Genomic DNA, 19,498 nt, shown 5'->3' with positions numbered 1-19,498 from the left:
TTATTATTATTGCAAATAATTATATATTATATTTGTTGTTATATATTAATTGTATAATTACATTAAAGTATATATGAAAAATATCGAATTTTTATTCGATTAAAATACTTGTATTTTTATTACAGTGCAATGCACTATGTCTGAGCGTGTGAATTTGGAGCAACTTGGCTGATTAACTTTAAATGTTTTTCGTTTAAAAACTTATAGCCTCAACGTTAAAAATTTTTATCTTTAAATAATCTCAGGAATGCTATTAATGTGTGGTGCGTTCGAAACGAGACACTCTTCTGTATGTATAGTTGCGCTCTAGCCTCGCACTTTGATAACTCGCACTTTGATTTTTCGCACTTCGATATCTCGCACTACAATATCTCGCACTTCGATATCCCGGCGCTTCGAGAAACGCTCGCTTCGAGAGATTGATTCAGACCGATATGCGACGCGCGAGAAAAAAGAGCCCGGCGCGCCGTCGCCTTGACGACGACGTCGACGTCGCTGTGACGTCGGCGCAATGCGTTGTCACGAAACTAGAGTCGCTGCGCCGAGTCGACGGTTCTATCGATGGCAGGCCAGTGTCCCGACTTTTCTCGGCTTTCGCGCTGCGCGTCCCGCCTCCGTCCCGACGCTGCCGCTCTTGTCATATCGTCAACGCCGTTATAGTCTTATCCGATCGTTAACGACACAGTTCCGTCTATTCGCATAAGTTTCAGCGGTAAAGCAATGGCATCCGTCGTGTTATTTACGTAGATCTAATGCGTTAGCCAGACAATACGCCAAAACTTGCACTGTCCGTTTCAGTTCGCCGATGACGCGCGACGTCGTCAGGCGACGCCGTCTTGGGGATGCCCGATGTTGATCCTTGTTGAGCGCTACGGCGTGAGACGTCATTGGGACATGTGCTTTTTTGCCTCTTATTGATCGGCGCGTTCCGACCGGTGCGACCAAGAGATCCCCACATTTCGCAGCCTGCGAGAGATCTGGTAAGGCTCGGCCGATCCCTTCATTGTAATCCGAACCAACTGTTCACTTTCCGCAGATAGAGTGTTGCTCTACTGAGCACGGAGTTGATTGCAAATTCGATTAATAAATGAAACGAGTGTTATTTAATACTCTTAAGTACATTACAACTATTACAATTGTAGTAAAATATTTAAATACGATGATTTAGGCTGTAAATAATTAAAAACGCATAATGCTAAGATATGCTTATACCTAAATAATAAACTCATAATAAATAAAGTTTTGTTTAAAGATATTATTTTATGTTTAAAACATTTGAATTGCAATTATACTCGATGTGCTTAATAAGATATATACACTTTATCTAGCAAAAGATTAGTGACGATATATTATTGTTTATAAAAGACAAATATGTTGTATATTTGTACTATTTAATCATAGTGACAAGTCGATAGCAGTCCTTGTGCCTTATTTTTATGATAACGATAATTGTCATTATTACAGTAGTAATGTGAGAAAACATTGGACATTTATTAATCATGAGTGATTAATTGCTTCACACATACGGCAGGAAATTAGCTGCTTGCTTATTGAAAAGTGTCTTGCACTAAATTGATTAATTTCTTAATTCTAATTTTGCTTGCATTCAATATTTTATGTCGCGCTAATGAAATGATTTTAATTATTTGCGACCTTACATCCAAAAGTTAATTTATTTTAAACATATAAAAGTTTTTGAACGTTACAGCTTAATATATTTCAAATAAAAAACTGTATTAAAAGATTTTTAATTAATATTACATTATTAATAACTTTAATACATCATCGAAATTTTAAATACATTAATGAATTTTAATTTAACGGTTTAATTTGTTACATTTAAAGCCGGTAATCGTTCAAAACTTTAATTATCTACAATTTCTGTTAGAACATTTACAATGTATTGTAATATTTTTAACATGTTTATTATTCAAAGTTGTTAATGTCCTAGTAAAAGCTATCGAAATTTCACATTTTGCTAATTACAACTGCTATTTGCAGCTATACATTGTAGACATTGCATACTTTAATGTGAGAGTTGAATGACAATTTAAAGATGCTGAAGCCGATTATACGAGTAGGTAAATAAGACACGCAAGAGTTCTTCTTAGTACTTTCGCCTTTCTTCGCCTTGTACAGTTTAAAATCAACGTCTTTATTACAACTAAATGAATTTATTTGATTTGCGCGGTATTTGCATTTTTTATATAACTGTGAAAGTTTGGAATTTTATTATAATTGATAAATTAATTTATATATATATAATTTTTATATACTTGGTGCACAAAATGTTCTTCCACGTTTCTCAATTTTATCACGTCAAAATATATACGTTTTTCAAACAACGGCATTCATAAAAGCATGTTATAAAGATATTTATATGATTTTTGTGTAATTTTTGAAATCTAAATTCCTGCAATTTTTGAAATTCTTTCTTGTGACGCTCGTTGAATGCAGGTATATAAGCCTATGGGTTCGTCGTAACCCAAATGATAAGCTGCACATTGTAAGAGGGCCCGCTGACATTTGAAAATGTCAGTGACTTCCTACACAATTTCTACATGTAGGCTTATGCTTATTGCTATTATACTGACATTCGGTATTGAAAACTGTGCACCATTGTTGTTTGACCGACGAGTGCATTACACGCCACGCATTCGTCTCTGCCTCCCTTCAGCATATTTTTTTTTTTTTTACGAAATGACATTACTAAGATACATATCATTTCGTAACTGTTACATTACAAAATTAGACTGGAATTTAACTCACTAATGTTAAATGTGTCTACAATTCTCTACAAAGTAAAATATGAAGTTCCTGAGAATATGTTCTTGCTACTATTTCATTTAAATTATAAAAAACAAACTTGGAAACAGTATTTTTAATGAAAAAAGTTAGTATATCTATGATTTTTTTGTTTTAATTTCACTTTCTGCGTTTCTGCATTTTTTACATCAGGAAAAGTGCAAAAGAGCGCTCATATCATTATTATTAATAATATAATAAGATAATTATTAATAAAAAATTGATATCTGCCATAATAATTCTGCACGGCTCGTCGAATATGAGGAATTTTACATATGCTCTTCTCATAAAGAACAGAGTTTTCCGTCTCTTCTTAATAAATTATGCTTTCTCTTTTTCTCTCCGCGCTCATATTCCCTTCATATCGCTTTCACCTTTCTTACATGTATTTACGAAGACTCGTAGCGCGAGCTCCATATGAGTATGTATGTATATGCATACCTCATTTTCATATGTCATGCATAAACGCACGAATTTGAAATTTTGATTAGGACTTTTTTATCTCAATTTTTATCTCAAAATAATCTCAGCAATGCGCTATTCAATACGGCGTGTTTAATCTGGCGTATCTATTGTATAATAATCTGTCATATCTGCTTTAGTTAAGAAATAATTATTATGAATACTTAGAAGAGGAAAAAGACCAGCAGTTGAACTGCTATATATGATTAAAGCAATCATCGCATGCTAGTGCGCTCGTATTGCGTACGCGACGATTTCGCGATGTAACGATAACATTCACTCGCGAGATCGTCCAGCGTGCAATACGAAGCTGCGAATATCATCACTACGCGAGCCGCAAATTAGAGCTGCAGGAATACTGCAGTCAGTCGACAATTGGTGGCAATTCACAGCAATTAGAACTAGGGGAGTCTGGACGGTCGTGATTTCACGTCGCGCCGATAATAACAGACAACGCCTTTGAACTTTGGGTTTCGGCATATGCAACTTGACGAATGCGACCTTGAAACTTTCTTGTAATAGTGTGCGCACACACAGAAAGTCCTTTCATTGAGAAATACGGTTCAATTATTGATTCAATTATCACAAGTGAAAATAAGTGTTTCTTTACACATGTAACGCGGCGACTTATGTGGTCGAACAATATTTACCTCAAATAATGAGTTAAAAAATAAAAAAAAAATTAAGATATTTATTTGGAAATATTTTGTAAAGACAAAAAAACTGTTATTTTTCTAATTAATACATGAAGAGTCAAAATTTAATTATAAAGAGAAAATATTCTGACTCTTTACGTTTTGGCCAATTTATGTTTGTAATTGAAAGTAAAAGAATGAAGTTTATATAATATTCCAGACTGATACTTTCTAAGAGAAATACATCAAGCAAATAAAAAACATTTGTGGATCTCGATACGGGCGCAAACGCTGGTAAAGTTCGAAGTTTGCAACTAATCCGGCATATTTAGTTCGAGTCTGTGAAGTTTAAAAAAAAAATAGACCACATCTGAAGGCAATAGGGCAGATGATGGCAGAGCAGTGGGGTGCTCAGACAGATGTTTAGTCCACAGCACGAAGGTCCAGTTTCCCCCTAAAAGCGCCGAGAACTACCCTTCGTTCGACGATTCGAACACAGCATCGGCAGTACCCACTACAATGGGTCCCACCACCACTACCTTCCAGCCCTTATGTGAGTTAGGCGTAAAGGCCACGTGCTCGTCCGAGGACAAACGCACACAAATACGTACGAACATATGTACGATCACGTTCTGGGCAAAATATTACGGGAGACTCTTGCGGACCGTTGCGGCGTTCAGTTCGACACGTGAAAATGTCGCTGGTGAAAATGCATGAAAATTATACAGGAAGCGTTAAAGGCGGGATTTCATTTCCTTAACGTCCGTGCGCGCTGCTTCGATCGATAAAATGCGAATGCGTGCTGGGATAAAAGTATTGGTTCGGCTCTCTCACACTACATTGGAGAAGAGCGTAAGAAGTGAAGTGTGATCAGTGCAAATAAAGTAATAAGTGGTGTGAAGAAAAAAACAGTACATAAGTGATTTAAAGTGTGTTTGAATTATCGTTGAAAATAACGAAATTAAAATGTCTTTACAAGGTACATATTTTTAAGTATCGGAATAAATTACGGCATTAATTTAATGCACGTGCTCTTTGCATTCTAACAATAAGTTTATACAATATGGCTTGAAATAGAAGGTATAGTTTATTTAAAAAAAAATAGTAATGTTGTAATTATATTGGCCTGCTATATATATATATGTGTGTGTGTGTGTGTGTGTGTGTGTGTGTGTATTATAATTTTAATGACAATATATATTTATTTATATAATAATTAGTAGGTTTTTGCGCATCAATAACCACATTTCTGACTTTTAATGCCTTCTGCATCATTATTGATCTTTGAAACACCACGTGTTATGCATATTTTAAAGAGAAACATAAGAGAATCGCGTATAAAATATTGACTTCCGCGAAAAGTAATATTTAATTTGTGTGGGTGGATGAGCAGCTATTTTCTAATATAAACAAATATGCACTAGACAGTTCACAAGTATCAACCGGAAATAACCAATCTTTTCGTTGTCCGCACTCCGCAGCATGAATCTCTGCGACACGGAGTTATTCTCATTCTTAATAATATGTACATATAATGCGCAGTATATTTATATTACACCCGCCATTCACAGTGCTATATTATTATTTTATTTTGTGCTATATAATGTTATTTTGTATTACGCACGCGCGTAATACAAAATAACGTGTAAATATACACGTATGTCTGAGAAGAACAAAACATTAAATATGCACGACAAACTTGCAGACCATTTACGTGTCGGGAAGTCACAATTAGTCGTCTTCTTTGCGTCTCGGCTCGCACGTCAGCTTTTTACCGCATCTAGCAAATTAAAATGCGTCTTCTATATTGGAACACACCGTTAACGTACGTGCAGCGCAGCCACTGAATTTATTTTAAAATCGACGGGTCAGTATGTCACGATTTGTATCGGACAGCAGGTATACGTAAGATGTGTCTTCTGGGAATGTGTTGCGCGTGGCTTACTGAATACACGGCTCTCGGTCGATCGTCAATGACAATTATCTATACTTGTTTAAAATGCCAGCGCGCGCCCGGACGCGGCGGATCTTCGCGAATACAGTCGCTTGTTGCGGTTGAAACATGCGAGAATATGCCAGAAAGTACGTAATGGAAAGAGAGCTCTTTTGCAAACGCAAAACTTTGTTGAAGAATTAGGAACCGGTACGTCGCGAACGAGAACGGAATTGCAAAATAATTCATGAATGACCTTCGCGGTTATGAACGCACCCACGCTGAATATTAGACGAGTTGAATATGAGCCGTGTGTCTTAACCAGATTCTATCTATAGCGCGAGTCGATTCACGTTAAAAAAAAATATATGCAATAATGCTTAACGGGACGTAAAATATTAGTGACCGAGGAACTTGACTTGAGAAACGACATATGAATCTCTAAATGATCTTTGTTATACGAATAAAAATCCGCTGTTCGCCTTTCCTTTGTGACTCATTGATATTTTATCTCCGATTTATTATTCTCATTCGTAATATATTTTTTATCCATTATTTATTTGTCCGATTAATTTATTAAATTGATTTAATTGTTGTTATTATACATTTAACAGTAGCTTAAATGTTACTTTACTGCCGACGACTGAGATTAAATAAAATTCGCGTACCAGTTAGATTGCGGCTGAGGTATTTCTAGTACAGTCACGACTCCATCGTGATAACGCTACCTACAAATTAATATTCTGTTGATTTAGATATAACGACGTCAGATCGTATCCGGCTATACATCGTCGAAGTATGTACTAAAAGTGAAACGAAGAGGGCGATAACTACTGCGGTGGAAGGGAGAGGAATCGCGTAACGGGTCTTCTTCAGTAGGTCGATACGTGCAATAGTAACATGATTAAGTCGCTATGGAAAATGCACTTAAGGCGCTCTTGGAGTGCCTGGCAAACTCCAATGCGAAAGCGCTGTCACTTAGATAAAACGGAAAAATGTCGAGATCGACATCACTGATATTATACTAAATAATGCTCGGCGATATTTCACGCGAGCCGAATTCCTGAGCGAACGCGACACGAATCGAGAACAGATAAGATATTCTGTTTATTAAAATTTGTTGTTTAACATGTTGTGAATTTGCACAGTCATGTTCGAGTTGAATGCTAATGTTTGACGGACCCGTTCTTGCGTCCAAGTCCGTTTTCAAACACCCCGGCGCGCTCGTCGCGCGTCTTTCGCATCTTCTGCTGTCTCTAAATCTGGTCAAACCAGTGAAAAGTCTATATACAAAGTAGATAATTATCTCCATCGAGCTTGTTACAATATTTCATACTTTCGCGTCGCGATTCTACTGAGTTCGAATCGTTCTCATTAATATGCAAAAGAGAGTATCAGAGCTGTGTTTTGATTCGACTTTTCCTCGCGCTTATCTCGTGGCCCATTAATAACTCGTATCTATCCTAAGCGTAGATTGGTATTTCGATCTTTGTGTGACGGGAATTGCGGACGATATTCTCGAGTTTCACGTTGAGTCCGCGCGCCGGTCGAAGTATTTGTGACGAAGAAATTCTAGCGCGCAAGTAGGCCCCCCTTCTTTCCAGGTGCCCGACTGGGGGCCTCCATGTGCACCTGTGTAGGTTGAGAGGTGTTGTGTTTTCACCTGGCAGTTCAACCTACAATCGTGAACAAGAACGTTCTGCGGACGAAGTGGTTCGCTGTCTCGATCGAAACCAGAAAAGAAGTGTGATTGAAGTTTTGATCAGTCATTGTATTTTTTTAAGTTTCTGACTTTTCAATAATTACAAAGTATTTTTGTGAGTGAAAAACTTAAGTGAAAGCAATGTTGTACACAGTTAAACAATTTTTTTAAACAAAAGTCAAATTAAATCTCAGAAATGGACGAAGAGGATCTATGAGAGACCAGGAGAAATTTCTCTTTTTTAGAAGAAGACAAAGAATAGTGAATCGGCGAATAAAAAGAAAACAATCTCTCTTTTTTTTCTCTTTCTCTTGTCTCTTTCTCTTTTTCTCTTTCTTCCTCTCTCTTTCTCACTCTCTCTCTCTGGTGAAAATTAACATTGCTGGATAATTTGAAACCAAACTTCGGAAGTTGACATAGAGTTTAGAGAATTGATTAAAACAAAAGAAAGAAAAACAATGACAAATTTTGTTACAATTGATGAAAGTTTATTGGAATTATTCTCTACGGTGAAAGAAAATCTTGGAATTTAGAAATATTTAATAAAGAGAAAATTGATGTGACATCTTGTTGAAATGACTAGCATTGCGAAAAAATCTAAAAAATTAAAATCCTATAAAGTGATTAAATGATAATGCAAGTGCATTCTTAGATATTACATCTAACATGTGTTTGCTTTAAGTAGTAAAGAAAGTTGTTTATTCGATTTAGAATTCAAGCGAAAATCTTTATGAAGAGAAAAATAATAAAATGTTTTAAATAAAGTTTTTCATAATTAGTTTTACACAAACTAATCAAACTGCAAGAAAAAAATAGGAATTAACGGAATTAACTTGATGAAAAATATCGTCAACTTCATATCAGCGTTTTTTGAAGTACAACCACTGTGAAGCAAAAGATATTCATCAAATATTTTACTCTACTCAAGAACTATTCTAAAAAAAAGAAAACTTCTACGCCGAATATAACTTCCGCAATATCTGCAAGCAGTCTAGCAAAGCAAAATCGAGTTTCATCTTCGCAGGATGAAACATTAGGATATAGCCGAATGCTCAGCTGTATGTTTTATTCTGGAACGCGATGTATTTCGATGGTAGCCGTCGGCAAATATTAGTAATCCTCGCGTGCTAAGCGAGTAACTTTCAAACCCAAATACCTCGACACGAGACATCTTGGTTCAAAAGGGCAAACGTTTACATTAGACAAGAAATTCAAGATGGACACCTTACTGGAGAAAATGGAAAAGCTGAATCTGGTAATATTTATAGTTCAAGTTATAGTTTTGAGCTATTAGAAATGTATCATTATTTGCTATTAATCGTAAGTGCAATTCATGTCGCCGTTATCATTTGCCATGAATTGCAATTAAAAGCTTTTGGAGCTGGTTTTGGAAGTTGTATTTACATTAAATTTTATGGAAAACTGTGTATTGTAGCAATTATTGAAAAATTAAATAAAGAAAAAACACACACATAGCAAAGAGGACTTGAAATCATTAAATGATTCCGTGCCGGCGGCATATTTGACATTTTCGAAAAAAATTGTCCAAAATGCATGCTTTTGCAAACATGCGATAAAACAGCGAAAAAAATCGCAGATTAATTTTCAATAGCTTATTTTAAAGAAAAGATTTAAATTTTCAAATTTGTGTACATTTGAGTCGCGAGAAATTTTAACAACTCCATAGAGTCGTTTAAATTTGCAATTTTGCATTTTTCGGGGTTTAAATCAGGTTTCAATTTTTCATCTCGCTTCCTAGTGCAAAAGCATCTTCGGAGGAAAATCGATTTATAGGGGTAAAAGTTTACTTTTAGAGGTTTCGGCCTTTAAAATAATCGCAAGAAAACTGTTGTACGAATTATTTTTTGCAAAATTATAACAGTTTAAAAATCGAGCAGCACTTTTGTTCGAACGCGATGTAACGCGCGCATGGCGCTATTACGTTTCACGCATGACAGACTGGTTTTACCTGGTTCATTTGTTTTTATGTACTGTACCGTGACCACTTGGCGAACAAATTGAATCTTCAAGTCCGAGAACATAAGGAAGAGAGAAACGGCTATTTTATAACGTACGTGTTCCGCGTCGTGCTCGTAACATACTGGCGATCCGTCAGACACCTGTTCGTAAGGTTACATTTTTACGTGAACGCAATTACCACAAATATTGCACATCAATACTGATCGCACGATGTCGCTTGACGTAGCAATTTTACAACAACAACGTCATTGCGATGATCGAAAAATCCACCTCGCCTTCTGAGCCTATCGTTTAGGCGTTTATTTCATCCGACAATACAATACGTCGGATAATTCGCATAGACATTTGCAAAAGTGCGATATTATGTGACGGAATAAGATGCAATTATACCGATAATTATCACTCTACTTATAATTTGTACAATACTTTAACATAATTTACATTTCTTTTACAAATTTTGACTTCACCATTCGAAATTCATTTTTCACCATCAACGCAAGTGCATAAATACGTAAAATTTTTATCAAGTTATTTGTTATCTGTATTACATAAGAATAGTATACCTTTGCAAAAATGTATTGTACTACTCGCGTGCGACTGTTGATCAGCTGATTTCACCGAGGACGTCACGCTGATATGCATAGCTGCCGATAACTAAACGCACGATAATTTCTGACATTGTTCTGTTTTCTCCGACGCGATAAGAATTTCAATGTGAGATAAAACGAATTCTCGGTCGACGTAGTCGACTGCAGTTTGAGTTTCTTATTCGCGTGCGAGCAGAGTGACTTTCAGTTTGAGACGTGCAAAAGTAAAAATCGTAGTTCATTGTAAAAACAATTACGATTGAAATCGCGTCTCTTTCACTAAATTGTGATGTACAAGAAAAGTGATTTAATTGACGCCGGCCATGTTTTCTAATTATGACGATCAGAATATTATGCCCTGCCCGAAACCCGAAGTTGAAAAGCGGCGTTTTTTTCACGTAAATTATTGAATCAGCGAGAAATTTTCATTGCTTGTGAAACAACGCTATTTGCTATTATATAATGTTGCATTATGGGCGATCCGCTCGTTGCACCTTGCTTAGGAAGAGAGAGTTTTAATTATGAAGTGCACGAGAAGTTTCTTATTATCATGAGAAGTTCATAATGCGTTATAAATAAATTTTTGGCATCTTTGATGTAATATAAATTGGTATCACTAAAAATTCTCTTCTGGCTTGCAAATTATTAAATAATCATGTGGTCTAACTGATATGATTAATTAAAATCCTATATTTGCAAGATTCTAAATAATTATTACGTAATTTAAAAATATAGAGTATATGTAGATTTAATTATATGTGCATAAATTAATGCAAGACTAAAAACATGGAGTTTTTGATATATTTTATCAATCAATAGCAGACAAAAGAATTGATTTATTTTCACGCATCGAAAGTATTCTACGTGATTTATTTCTTACACAAAATTTAAAAAATTATGAATCCTCTTTTATTTCAGATATATTATCGTTATTTTTCATTGTACGCGTTGCATAGCAATGATAACAAAAACTATATAGAAGATCTTATAATTTGCAGAGAATTCCAAGCTGTCCTGCTAAAAGTTCACAGTCTCTGAAGGAATTTGTCGGCCGCTGCCAAACTATGCCATCACGAGTAAAGAAATCGTTTTGCGGTTGTCTTCAGGTAAGATTCTAAGTAATTTGTATGCAAAAAACGTAAAAATCTATCAATAAAATTCAAACAAAGGTTAATTAAATTGTTGCGAGGCAGCAATGGAACAAAATGGTTCTGGTCGGGCAATTGGAATGAAACAAAATTTGCAACAGTTTTTACTGACCACTAAAATATATTTTGAACTTTACACAGAAACTGTTTACAGTACAAAATAACCATTTAAACTTTTCGTTATCGCGAAATGGCAATTACAAAGTCAGATAATAACAAAAACCAAGTTGTGCATTTTTTCATCTACATGCTCGCGCTGTTTTTACTACTTGCTTCTTACTGGTCTGTCTTGATCGATCTGGAACTACTTTATTTTAAAAATATCAAATGTAGTTCGATTTTTGTTATGAAGAGACACAGTTGTCTCAAAACGCAGATTTGCGTGGAATACCAACAGCATGCAATATCAACAACATCTTAAAGTATTGCTGTATCTGGCACATCCACTTTATGTAAGCGCAAATATTCGAGGTCTCTGACATCGTGACCGCAATAGTCGATCGGGACAAGAAAATCGCTGTGCCGCTTCCTCCAGAAAGGCGGCACAATCCACGGTCGTCCTTAGTTAATCCTATGATATGAGGATTCCGTTATCTCGATAGATCCTTAATTTGTGTTTTATTAACACGTTACGGGACGTGTTGACTGTGAATTCGAAAACAATTTTACATTATATAAATATAATCGTAATTTCAGTACAACTTTTACAGTCTTTTCTTCTTGGAGTGCAAAACGGGTATTAAATGTGTATCTGACTGGGACAGGCGGGATAAAACGAAAGAAAGAAACGAGAGAGATTGATATCGCAAGAATATCGTGTAGTTCCTTTTTTAGAATTGCAGGTTTAGATTTGATAGCTACGGAACATATTTTACAGATAATATACACGTTAAAGCGCCGCACGAGTCTTTTAGGATTCCATTCTTGCCAAAAGTGGCATGAATTTTTAAAGGATTTTTCAGAACAACTCGTACTTGAAAGAAAATTTTTTGCTCACACTAATTTTGCATTACTTTTCGCAGGATGACGAACCACCGGAAATCACGTATTGCGTCGTGGAGCACACGGGTACGCTCACGCTACAAGCAATGACGCCGACTTTGCCGATGCCGGCCGAGGAAGAGCTGAACAAAATGTTTCTCGAACTTGTCGACGAGTTGGATCTGACCCAAGCAAATCGGCAAGCAGTTTTGGCACTTCCAGCAAACAAAAAGTGGCAGATATATTGCTCCAGAAAGGGCAACGGCACGTTGGACAACGGAAGCTTGCGGACTACTGACCTTAGCGGCGACCCTGAAGATTATATCAACAGATTGAAACTGATAGCAAGCGTGAGTGAATGAGACTTTTTTCACAAAATCGGCGACCAGCTGTCGACGCGATTTGCTTTGTTATGTTTTTCTATGAATTATCGCATTTCAATACTTTGAAAAGAAAGGAATGATTTTATCGCTTTGGAAATAATTCTTCACAGAGAAATAGATATAGAATTTATACTAAAAGAGAAAGTTGTTATCGGAATTGATAATTATTTCTTTCCATAATGCATTTTTCTTGCCAAGTTATTTTTAACTTTATAATTAACATATTATATCTTTCGTGCGACAGAGTCCTTTTCCCGAGGAAGATGAGGAGGTGTCGAATCAAATGCGCCAAGCCGAAGCCCTAAAAACTGCGTTGAGGACGCAACCGCACAGCTTTGTCCTCAGATTCATAGAGCTAGATGGTTTAAACGCTTTATTGCAAGTACTGGGCACAATGGATGCTGAAGCAGCTAATAGCAATCTTCACACTAGCGTCATAGGATGTTTGAAAGCTTTAATGAACAATTCGGTAAGCTACGTTATATACATTTAATATTTTATCCTTCTTCAATTATTTATAATCTATATAAATATTTAATACAAACAAAAATGTGGTTTTTTTAATTATAAATACTTTTTATTTTTCATATGTGCGTTACAAAAATTAGATATCAAAATTGAATAAATTTTTTTATACCTATGTATTTAATTGTCCAATCTTATATATTTTTTATTTCTTCACGCGTTACCTTTTTCTCATCATTTTAATGTACGTCTTGTCTTTCTAGAACGGCAGAGCACACGTATTGGCACACCCGACAGCGATCAACACAATATCTCAGTCGCTGGCGTCTGAGAATATTAAGACCAAAATCTCCGTGTTGGAGATTCTCGGTGCAGTTTGCTTGGTACCAGGCGGTCACCGCAAGGTTTTAGAGGCCATGTTGCACTTCCAGCAGTATCATTCCGAGAGAACGCGCTTCCAATGTATAATTAACGATCTCGACAAGAACTTCGGCATCTACAAGGACAATCTATCTCTAAAAACGGCAATTATGTCATTCATCAACGCCGTGCTGAACTATGGACCCGGTCAAGTGACGTTGGAGTTCAGGCTGCATCTGAGATACGAACTATTGATGCTCGGCATTCAGCCCATTATCGAAAAGCTGAGAAAATACGAAAACGAGACTCTTGATAGACATCTCGATTTCTTCGAAATGGTGCGGAATGAGGATGAGAAAGAACTCGCTAGGAAGTTTGAAAAGGAGCATGTGGACACCAAGAGTGCTAGTGCCATGTTCGATCTTTTGCGACGGAAACTCAGTCATACTGCCGCTTATCCTCATCTTCTTAGTCTGCTTGAGCATTGTCTTTTGTTGCCATGTAAGATTGATTTTGAATTTTTTATTAATAGATTTTATCACATTGGCCTACAAAATACTTCGTAGTATTGAAAAAAGCATTTATGATTAGCTGTATAAAAATCGCTATTTTTAGTATATATTTTTTTTAAAGCCGGATATAACACTTATTGAAACTCTAAAAAAATATTCTTTTTGCCAAACAAACGAATGCAGAACAATGTTATTATTAAAGATATTTTTTTCAGTGGATTACGGTTCGCATCCTCAGCATTGGTTACTGTTCGATCGAATCGTGCAGCAAATTGTCTTACAATCCGAAAGTAACGAGACGGGATTAATAAAAAATCCCGATGTAACGCCAATTGAAATAAATGTGAAAGAGATTGTTCACCTTCTCGCAAAGGAAGAGGAACTTGTGGCGGCAAGAAAAAAAGCCGAAGAGTTGGAGCGTGAAAATTCAGATATGTCGACGAGACTGGCTAAAAAAGAGCAAGAACTAGATCTGAGAACTCAAGAAAAAGTAAGTTCAAAAATTAATATACAATTAAAACAAGAAGTTAAATGAATGCCAATGTTTATTGTAACATTTTTGCCCTGACTATTATAAACATTTTTAATTTGAACAAAATTTTCTGTAAATTTGTTAATTTGGAATATGGAAAAAATTATGTAGCTATTAAATTAATAATTAATGCATTTTGCAGGAAGACATGGAGGCCAGTTTAGCGAGGATCAAAGAACGTCTTGAAAAGGAGACGTCAATGCACATAGAAACAAAGCAACGAATCTCCGAATTGGAAGATAATCTTGAAACATTGTCTCGACAAATAAATAACGAAAAATCTGAAAGGAAGCGTCTAGAACAGTTGGTGGCTTCGGGAAGTTTGCCAGATGATGCAAAGGCCACTTTGAAAATTGTAGAAGACGAAATGTTGGAGAAGATCGAAACAAAACCCGCACCACCACCGCCGCCGCCTCCTCCATTAGCACCTCCGCCACCCCCTTGTATGATGTCGGCTGCTCCTCCACCCATGAAGGTTATTATTCACTACTTTTAATATGTATACTATTACAAATAATATTTCATAGTAAAAGATAAAATAAAATTTATTTTAAAAGTGAAAATTAGTATTTCAAGATAAAATTGCAAAAAAGTATTTTGTTTCCGGAATGGCATTGTAACAAAAATTTTATGCGTAGCTTTGGATTTAGTATATAAAATAGTGCAAAAAAATATTTTTTTCCTAAACAAACTTATGAATTAGTTTAATAATTCAACATATTTGGAGCTAGATTTGTCAAGCCAGATAAATAATTTTTTTTGCCAGATAAATAATTTTTTTTGCTCAAATAATTTTGATTAAATATTGCAGGTGGAAATAATCAAGAACGTGCCGCAACCGAGCAATCCTTTGAAATCATTCAACTGGTCCAAAATACCCGAGCAAAAGTTGCAAGGCACAATATGGTCGGAACTGGACGATTCGAAACTTTACAACGTGATGGATCTCGAGTCCATCGATAAGATCTTTTGCGCTTATCAGAAGAACGGCGTTTCTACGGAAGGCTCGATAGAGGATTTAAGGACTCTGGGAAAGAATAAGAAGACAATGTCGGTAATTGATTCGAGGAGAGCGCAGAATTGCACGATACTGCTTTCGAAACTGAAGATGTCCGACAACGAGATCACTAGGACAATATTATCGATGGATCAGCAGAACATCTTGCACATCGACATGGTGGAGCAATTGCTGAAGTATACGCCATCCTCGGAGGAAGCTGCTTTGTTAGATATGCATCAGAAGGAATTGCAAAACAGGGCTGATTGTTTCCTGTATCAAATATCAAAGTACGTTGAATTTCTAATGTTTGTAATCTAAAATCGTGATTATGAAACTGAATAGATCTAGTAAATCGTACTTTACTTAGACATACATTTTGAGTATGTGAAATAAATTTAAACGTTTGCAATATTTTTAACACTTTCCTCGCATTTGCAAATCAATAAAACTTAACTTTTTTTAGGGTGCCGCATTATGAACAAAGATTGCGTTCTCTGCATTACAAAAAGAAATTTGCGGCTAGTATTGCGGAATTAACGCCGAGGATGAGAGCGGTTTTGGAAGCAAGCCGGCAAGTGGCCAGATCGAGGAGGCTCAGAAAACTTCTCGAACTAGTCTTGGCGTTGGGAAATTACGTGAATCGCGGAAACGCGCGGGGTAACGCATGCGGTTTTCGATTGGCTTCTTTGAATCGTCTAGTCGATACGAAATCTTCTTGTTCCAAGGGCACAACTCTGCTACATTATCTTGTACAAATTCTCGAAGCCAGATTCAAAGAAGTTCTAGAGATCGAAGAAGACATGCCGCACGTTAAGACTGCCGCTAGAGTCAGCATGGCTGATCTGCAGAAAGAAGTGGCTAACTTGAAAAATGGATTGCAAGATGTTCAAAGAGAAATAGGTATGAATTATATATTATGTCTATCAAATTTTGACTTTGTCCAATTTGTTAATAAATGTTATAGTATAGAATTTTCCTATAGATCTTATCTATAATATAAATTTCATAAAAATCAATGTAGCATGTCAAAATCTAATCAAAATAGCATGTCTAAGGTTTTCATAGATATCCGGAATAAATAATAGTACAAAGACAAATAGATAAATTTTTACTGTACCATTTATATTATTCCCGTTTTTTATTCCTTTTTTTTTTTAGAATTTCATCGAGGTCAGTCTCAGGTACTTCAGGGTGATATGTTTTTACCGGCAATGAGGGACTTCCAGGCGCAAGCCACATGTAGATTAGCAGAGGCGGAAGACTTATTCCAAGACATGAAGACAAGAGTAAGAATATTAATTACGATTAAAACCTTACGTGATGGATTTATATTGTTTTAATCTGTTAAATGAACCCTTGAAGCAGATATTTGTGCATGAAAAATTATATATGAATATCAGTCTTAAAACTAATTATCATTGTAACAAACGTTTAGTCATAACACTTTTGTCATCAATATAGTTCGATCGGGCGGTGAGATTATTCGGTGAAGATTCAGCTGGTGTTCAACCAGATGAATTCTTCGGCATATTTGAGAATTTCCTGCAAGCTCTGACTGAAGCGAGACAAGATGTGGAAAATATGAGAAAGAAGGTTGAAGAGGACGAACGTCGAGCAAAACAGGAACAGGAGGTAAATCATTTTATTCTATCGATCGATAAATGTATTGCATTAATGTATGCTGTTACGTTGTTAATTGTTACAAGTCCTGTAGCCTGCCTTTATTTTATTTTATACAATTTAATAATCTCTATTTTAAAATCCCTATTGCAGCTTCGAAAGAGAACGATAGAGAGGAAGAATTCACGAGAGGGTATATTGAATAGCATATCACTTAGCAAGAAGAACGAAGCGAACAGCAATGGACAAAGTGACAATAAGGGCGAGTTTGATGATCTAATATCCGCTCTTCGAACGGGCGACGTGTTCGGCGAAGACATTGCCAAATTCAAACGATCAAAGCGACGGCCTGTTACACCCAGCGGTCAAGAGTCACGTAGACACAGCACTCATAAAGAAGATTCTCGAGAACGCCATTAAAATCACGATGGATTCTGATTATCACTAATCTCAATAGATGGATCATTTTTTCAGTATTATCATAAAATTTGTTTTAAAAGTTTATCACGTTTAAAAGCAAATTATAGGCAGTGTTAAACATACAGGAATTTAATATATAGTATGAATATTGCTATACACATATAACATTTTCCACCGAATTTTCTATAAATTTATTCGTGGGATTTTATAGCAACTCAAGAGGGATTTTAGATTTCCGCACATTTTTAAAGAAATTTTGTACGAAAACCGCTTTTACAAAGAAAAGATTAATCAAATGTAAGATTGATATCAACCTTTTTACAGCAAGTTTTTACGGAGACTCAAGTGTGACGCTTTGAATTTTGGATTTGGTTAATAATAATTAAATAATTAATTATAATGTGACAATCTGATAACTTAAGATATGTTTTTAAAAATAAAAAAATTTTATTTTTTTTTTTTTAAACACAAAAGCTAGTAAAACATATTTTCTAAAATTTGAAATATGTTTCGATCAACTAGTGATAGTTGAAAATTTTTATAAAAGAAATATGATTAAAAATAGTACAATATACGAAACAATTGTCGGACAACGGAAATTTCTTTTATTTAAAAGAAGTTTAAACTTTTAAGTTTAAAAAATGAATAGAACATGATCAGCAATAGTCATACAACGAATACTGAATGTGTGCAATGTATCTTAGAGAAATAATTATCTTATTATTTTTTATGAGAAGCATATCAAATTTACGAAATTTTAAAAATATCATGATGCATATTAATATAGTGCAGATTTTTATTTATGTGGCATAGAGTATTTTTAAATAAATTGTATACTAATAGTAAATATTAATTACATCTGATAAATTAGGCAAATTTTACTTTGTATATTGCATATTTATTTTTTGTGGAATAATGTATTTCGTTAATTAAGTACGATTTTAATTAATCACAATTCATTTTGCGAAGCCTCGGTAACAGCAATTATCAGTCGTTAAACATGAGGAAAGCGAAACAAGGCATCCATAAAGTTCCTATCAATGCATCATATATCATCGATAACGTACACATAAAGATATATGTATCACTTATATCATTTTATATATTATTTGCGCAATACACAATTGTGATTTTATCTCTGATTGTATTTCATTAAATGACTGACTTGAGCAAGTGTGATAAGAATTTTATGGACACCTTGTGCGATAAAATTCGTTTTTACACGATAAACGGTGCTGATCAAAAGAAGTAATTTTCTAGCCATCGAAATAATACCACCCATCGTCAATACACACATAAAAGGCCTAGACAAGCAGTTTGCCAACTGCTTCCAGAAATGTTAAAAGTCTGATTTTCTAATTTAGTGAAGCAATGCGCGATATTAATACAATTTAAACAATTAGAAAACTACGTTACGTCAGCTAATATCATTGTTAAGGCTAGTTTCCAACATATAGAAAAAGAAAGCTATTAAAAATAATTAGAAAAGTTCGCTGTATAGTAGTCAATGTTTTGTAAACTTTTGTACTTTTGTAAATATATATTGATATATTGATCTTCTCGTTCCTCAGAGCATAGCCATTTAGCAATGTCCAGTTAGTATATTATACATCATCAATATCACATATATGTATTAATATATAAAGAAATATATCAATTGAATGTCAGATGTTCTTTCTTAACAATTTTGTAAGCAACCTTCTTTATTTTATTTTTTTTTCGGGCAAGATAGTAAAATGGTCTCGTATTCAAAATTTTGTTTGATTTATAATTATGTTAAAATTTTTATATTTTTCTAATATTAAAATAGTTAAGGCATATCTTTAATTTATTATAACTCGATAAGAACTTTATAAAATATCTTTAAAATGTAAATTATTTTGCAAACTTAGCACACATTTCTTGTTTTCATAAAATTATTTAGAATTGAAAAATTACTTGATTTAAAAAATCTTTAAAATTTTTGGGGAGGA

At 34.9% G+C, this 19,498-nt stretch overlaps 1 protein-coding gene across 4 annotated transcripts; it reads left to right on the top strand.

The window, feature by feature from the left end:
* Positions 1-475: 475 nt before the first annotated feature.
* DAAM (disheveled-associated activator of morphogenesis-like protein) lies at positions 476-19,192 on the top strand. 4 transcript variants are annotated; one of them, XM_067347477.1, is made up of 13 exons: positions 476-712; positions 799-980; positions 11,103-11,210; positions 12,275-12,583; positions 12,861-13,085; positions 13,345-13,942; positions 14,169-14,443; positions 14,628-14,960; positions 15,297-15,772; positions 15,949-16,385; positions 16,644-16,771; positions 16,947-17,117; positions 17,259-19,192. In XM_067347477.1, the coding sequence occupies exons 3-13, from the start codon at positions 11,169-11,171 to the stop codon at positions 17,523-17,525; spliced, it is 3,261 nt and encodes a 1,086-aa protein (XP_067203578.1). In that variant the 5' UTR covers positions 476-712; positions 799-980; positions 11,103-11,168; the 3' UTR covers positions 17,526-19,192. The 4 variants fall into 4 exon arrangements, with proteins under 4 accessions (XP_067203578.1, XP_067203579.1, XP_012226585.2 ...); XM_067347478.1 differs by lacking the exons at positions 476-712; positions 799-980 and adding an exon at positions 2,358-4,881; XM_012371162.2 differs by lacking the exons at positions 476-712; positions 799-980 and adding an exon at positions 5,798-8,792.
* Positions 19,193-19,498: the final 306 nt, after the last annotated feature.

This window comes from Linepithema humile, chromosome 1 (assembly GCF_040581485.1).
Source record: "Linepithema humile isolate Giens D197 chromosome 1, Lhum_UNIL_v1.0, whole genome shotgun sequence".
Lineage (NCBI taxonomy): Eukaryota > Metazoa > Arthropoda > Insecta > Hymenoptera > Formicidae > Linepithema > Linepithema humile.
The sequence above is the reverse complement of the archived record's forward strand: the minus strand, read 5'-3'. Positions and strand labels throughout refer to the sequence as shown.

Coding starts and splice junctions, on each gene's coding strand:
- DAAM (XM_067347476.1), top strand. CDS start 10,428: ATGTTTTCTAATTATGACGATCAGAATATTATGCCCTGCCCGAAACCC. Junction 16,386..16,643: donor AGATGTTCAAAGAGAAATAG/GTATGAATTATA, acceptor TTTTTTTTTTAG/AATTTCATCGAGGTCAGTCT. Junction 16,772..16,946: donor TCCAAGACATGAAGACAAGA/GTAAGAATATTA, acceptor TCATCAATATAG/TTCGATCGGGCGGTGAGATT.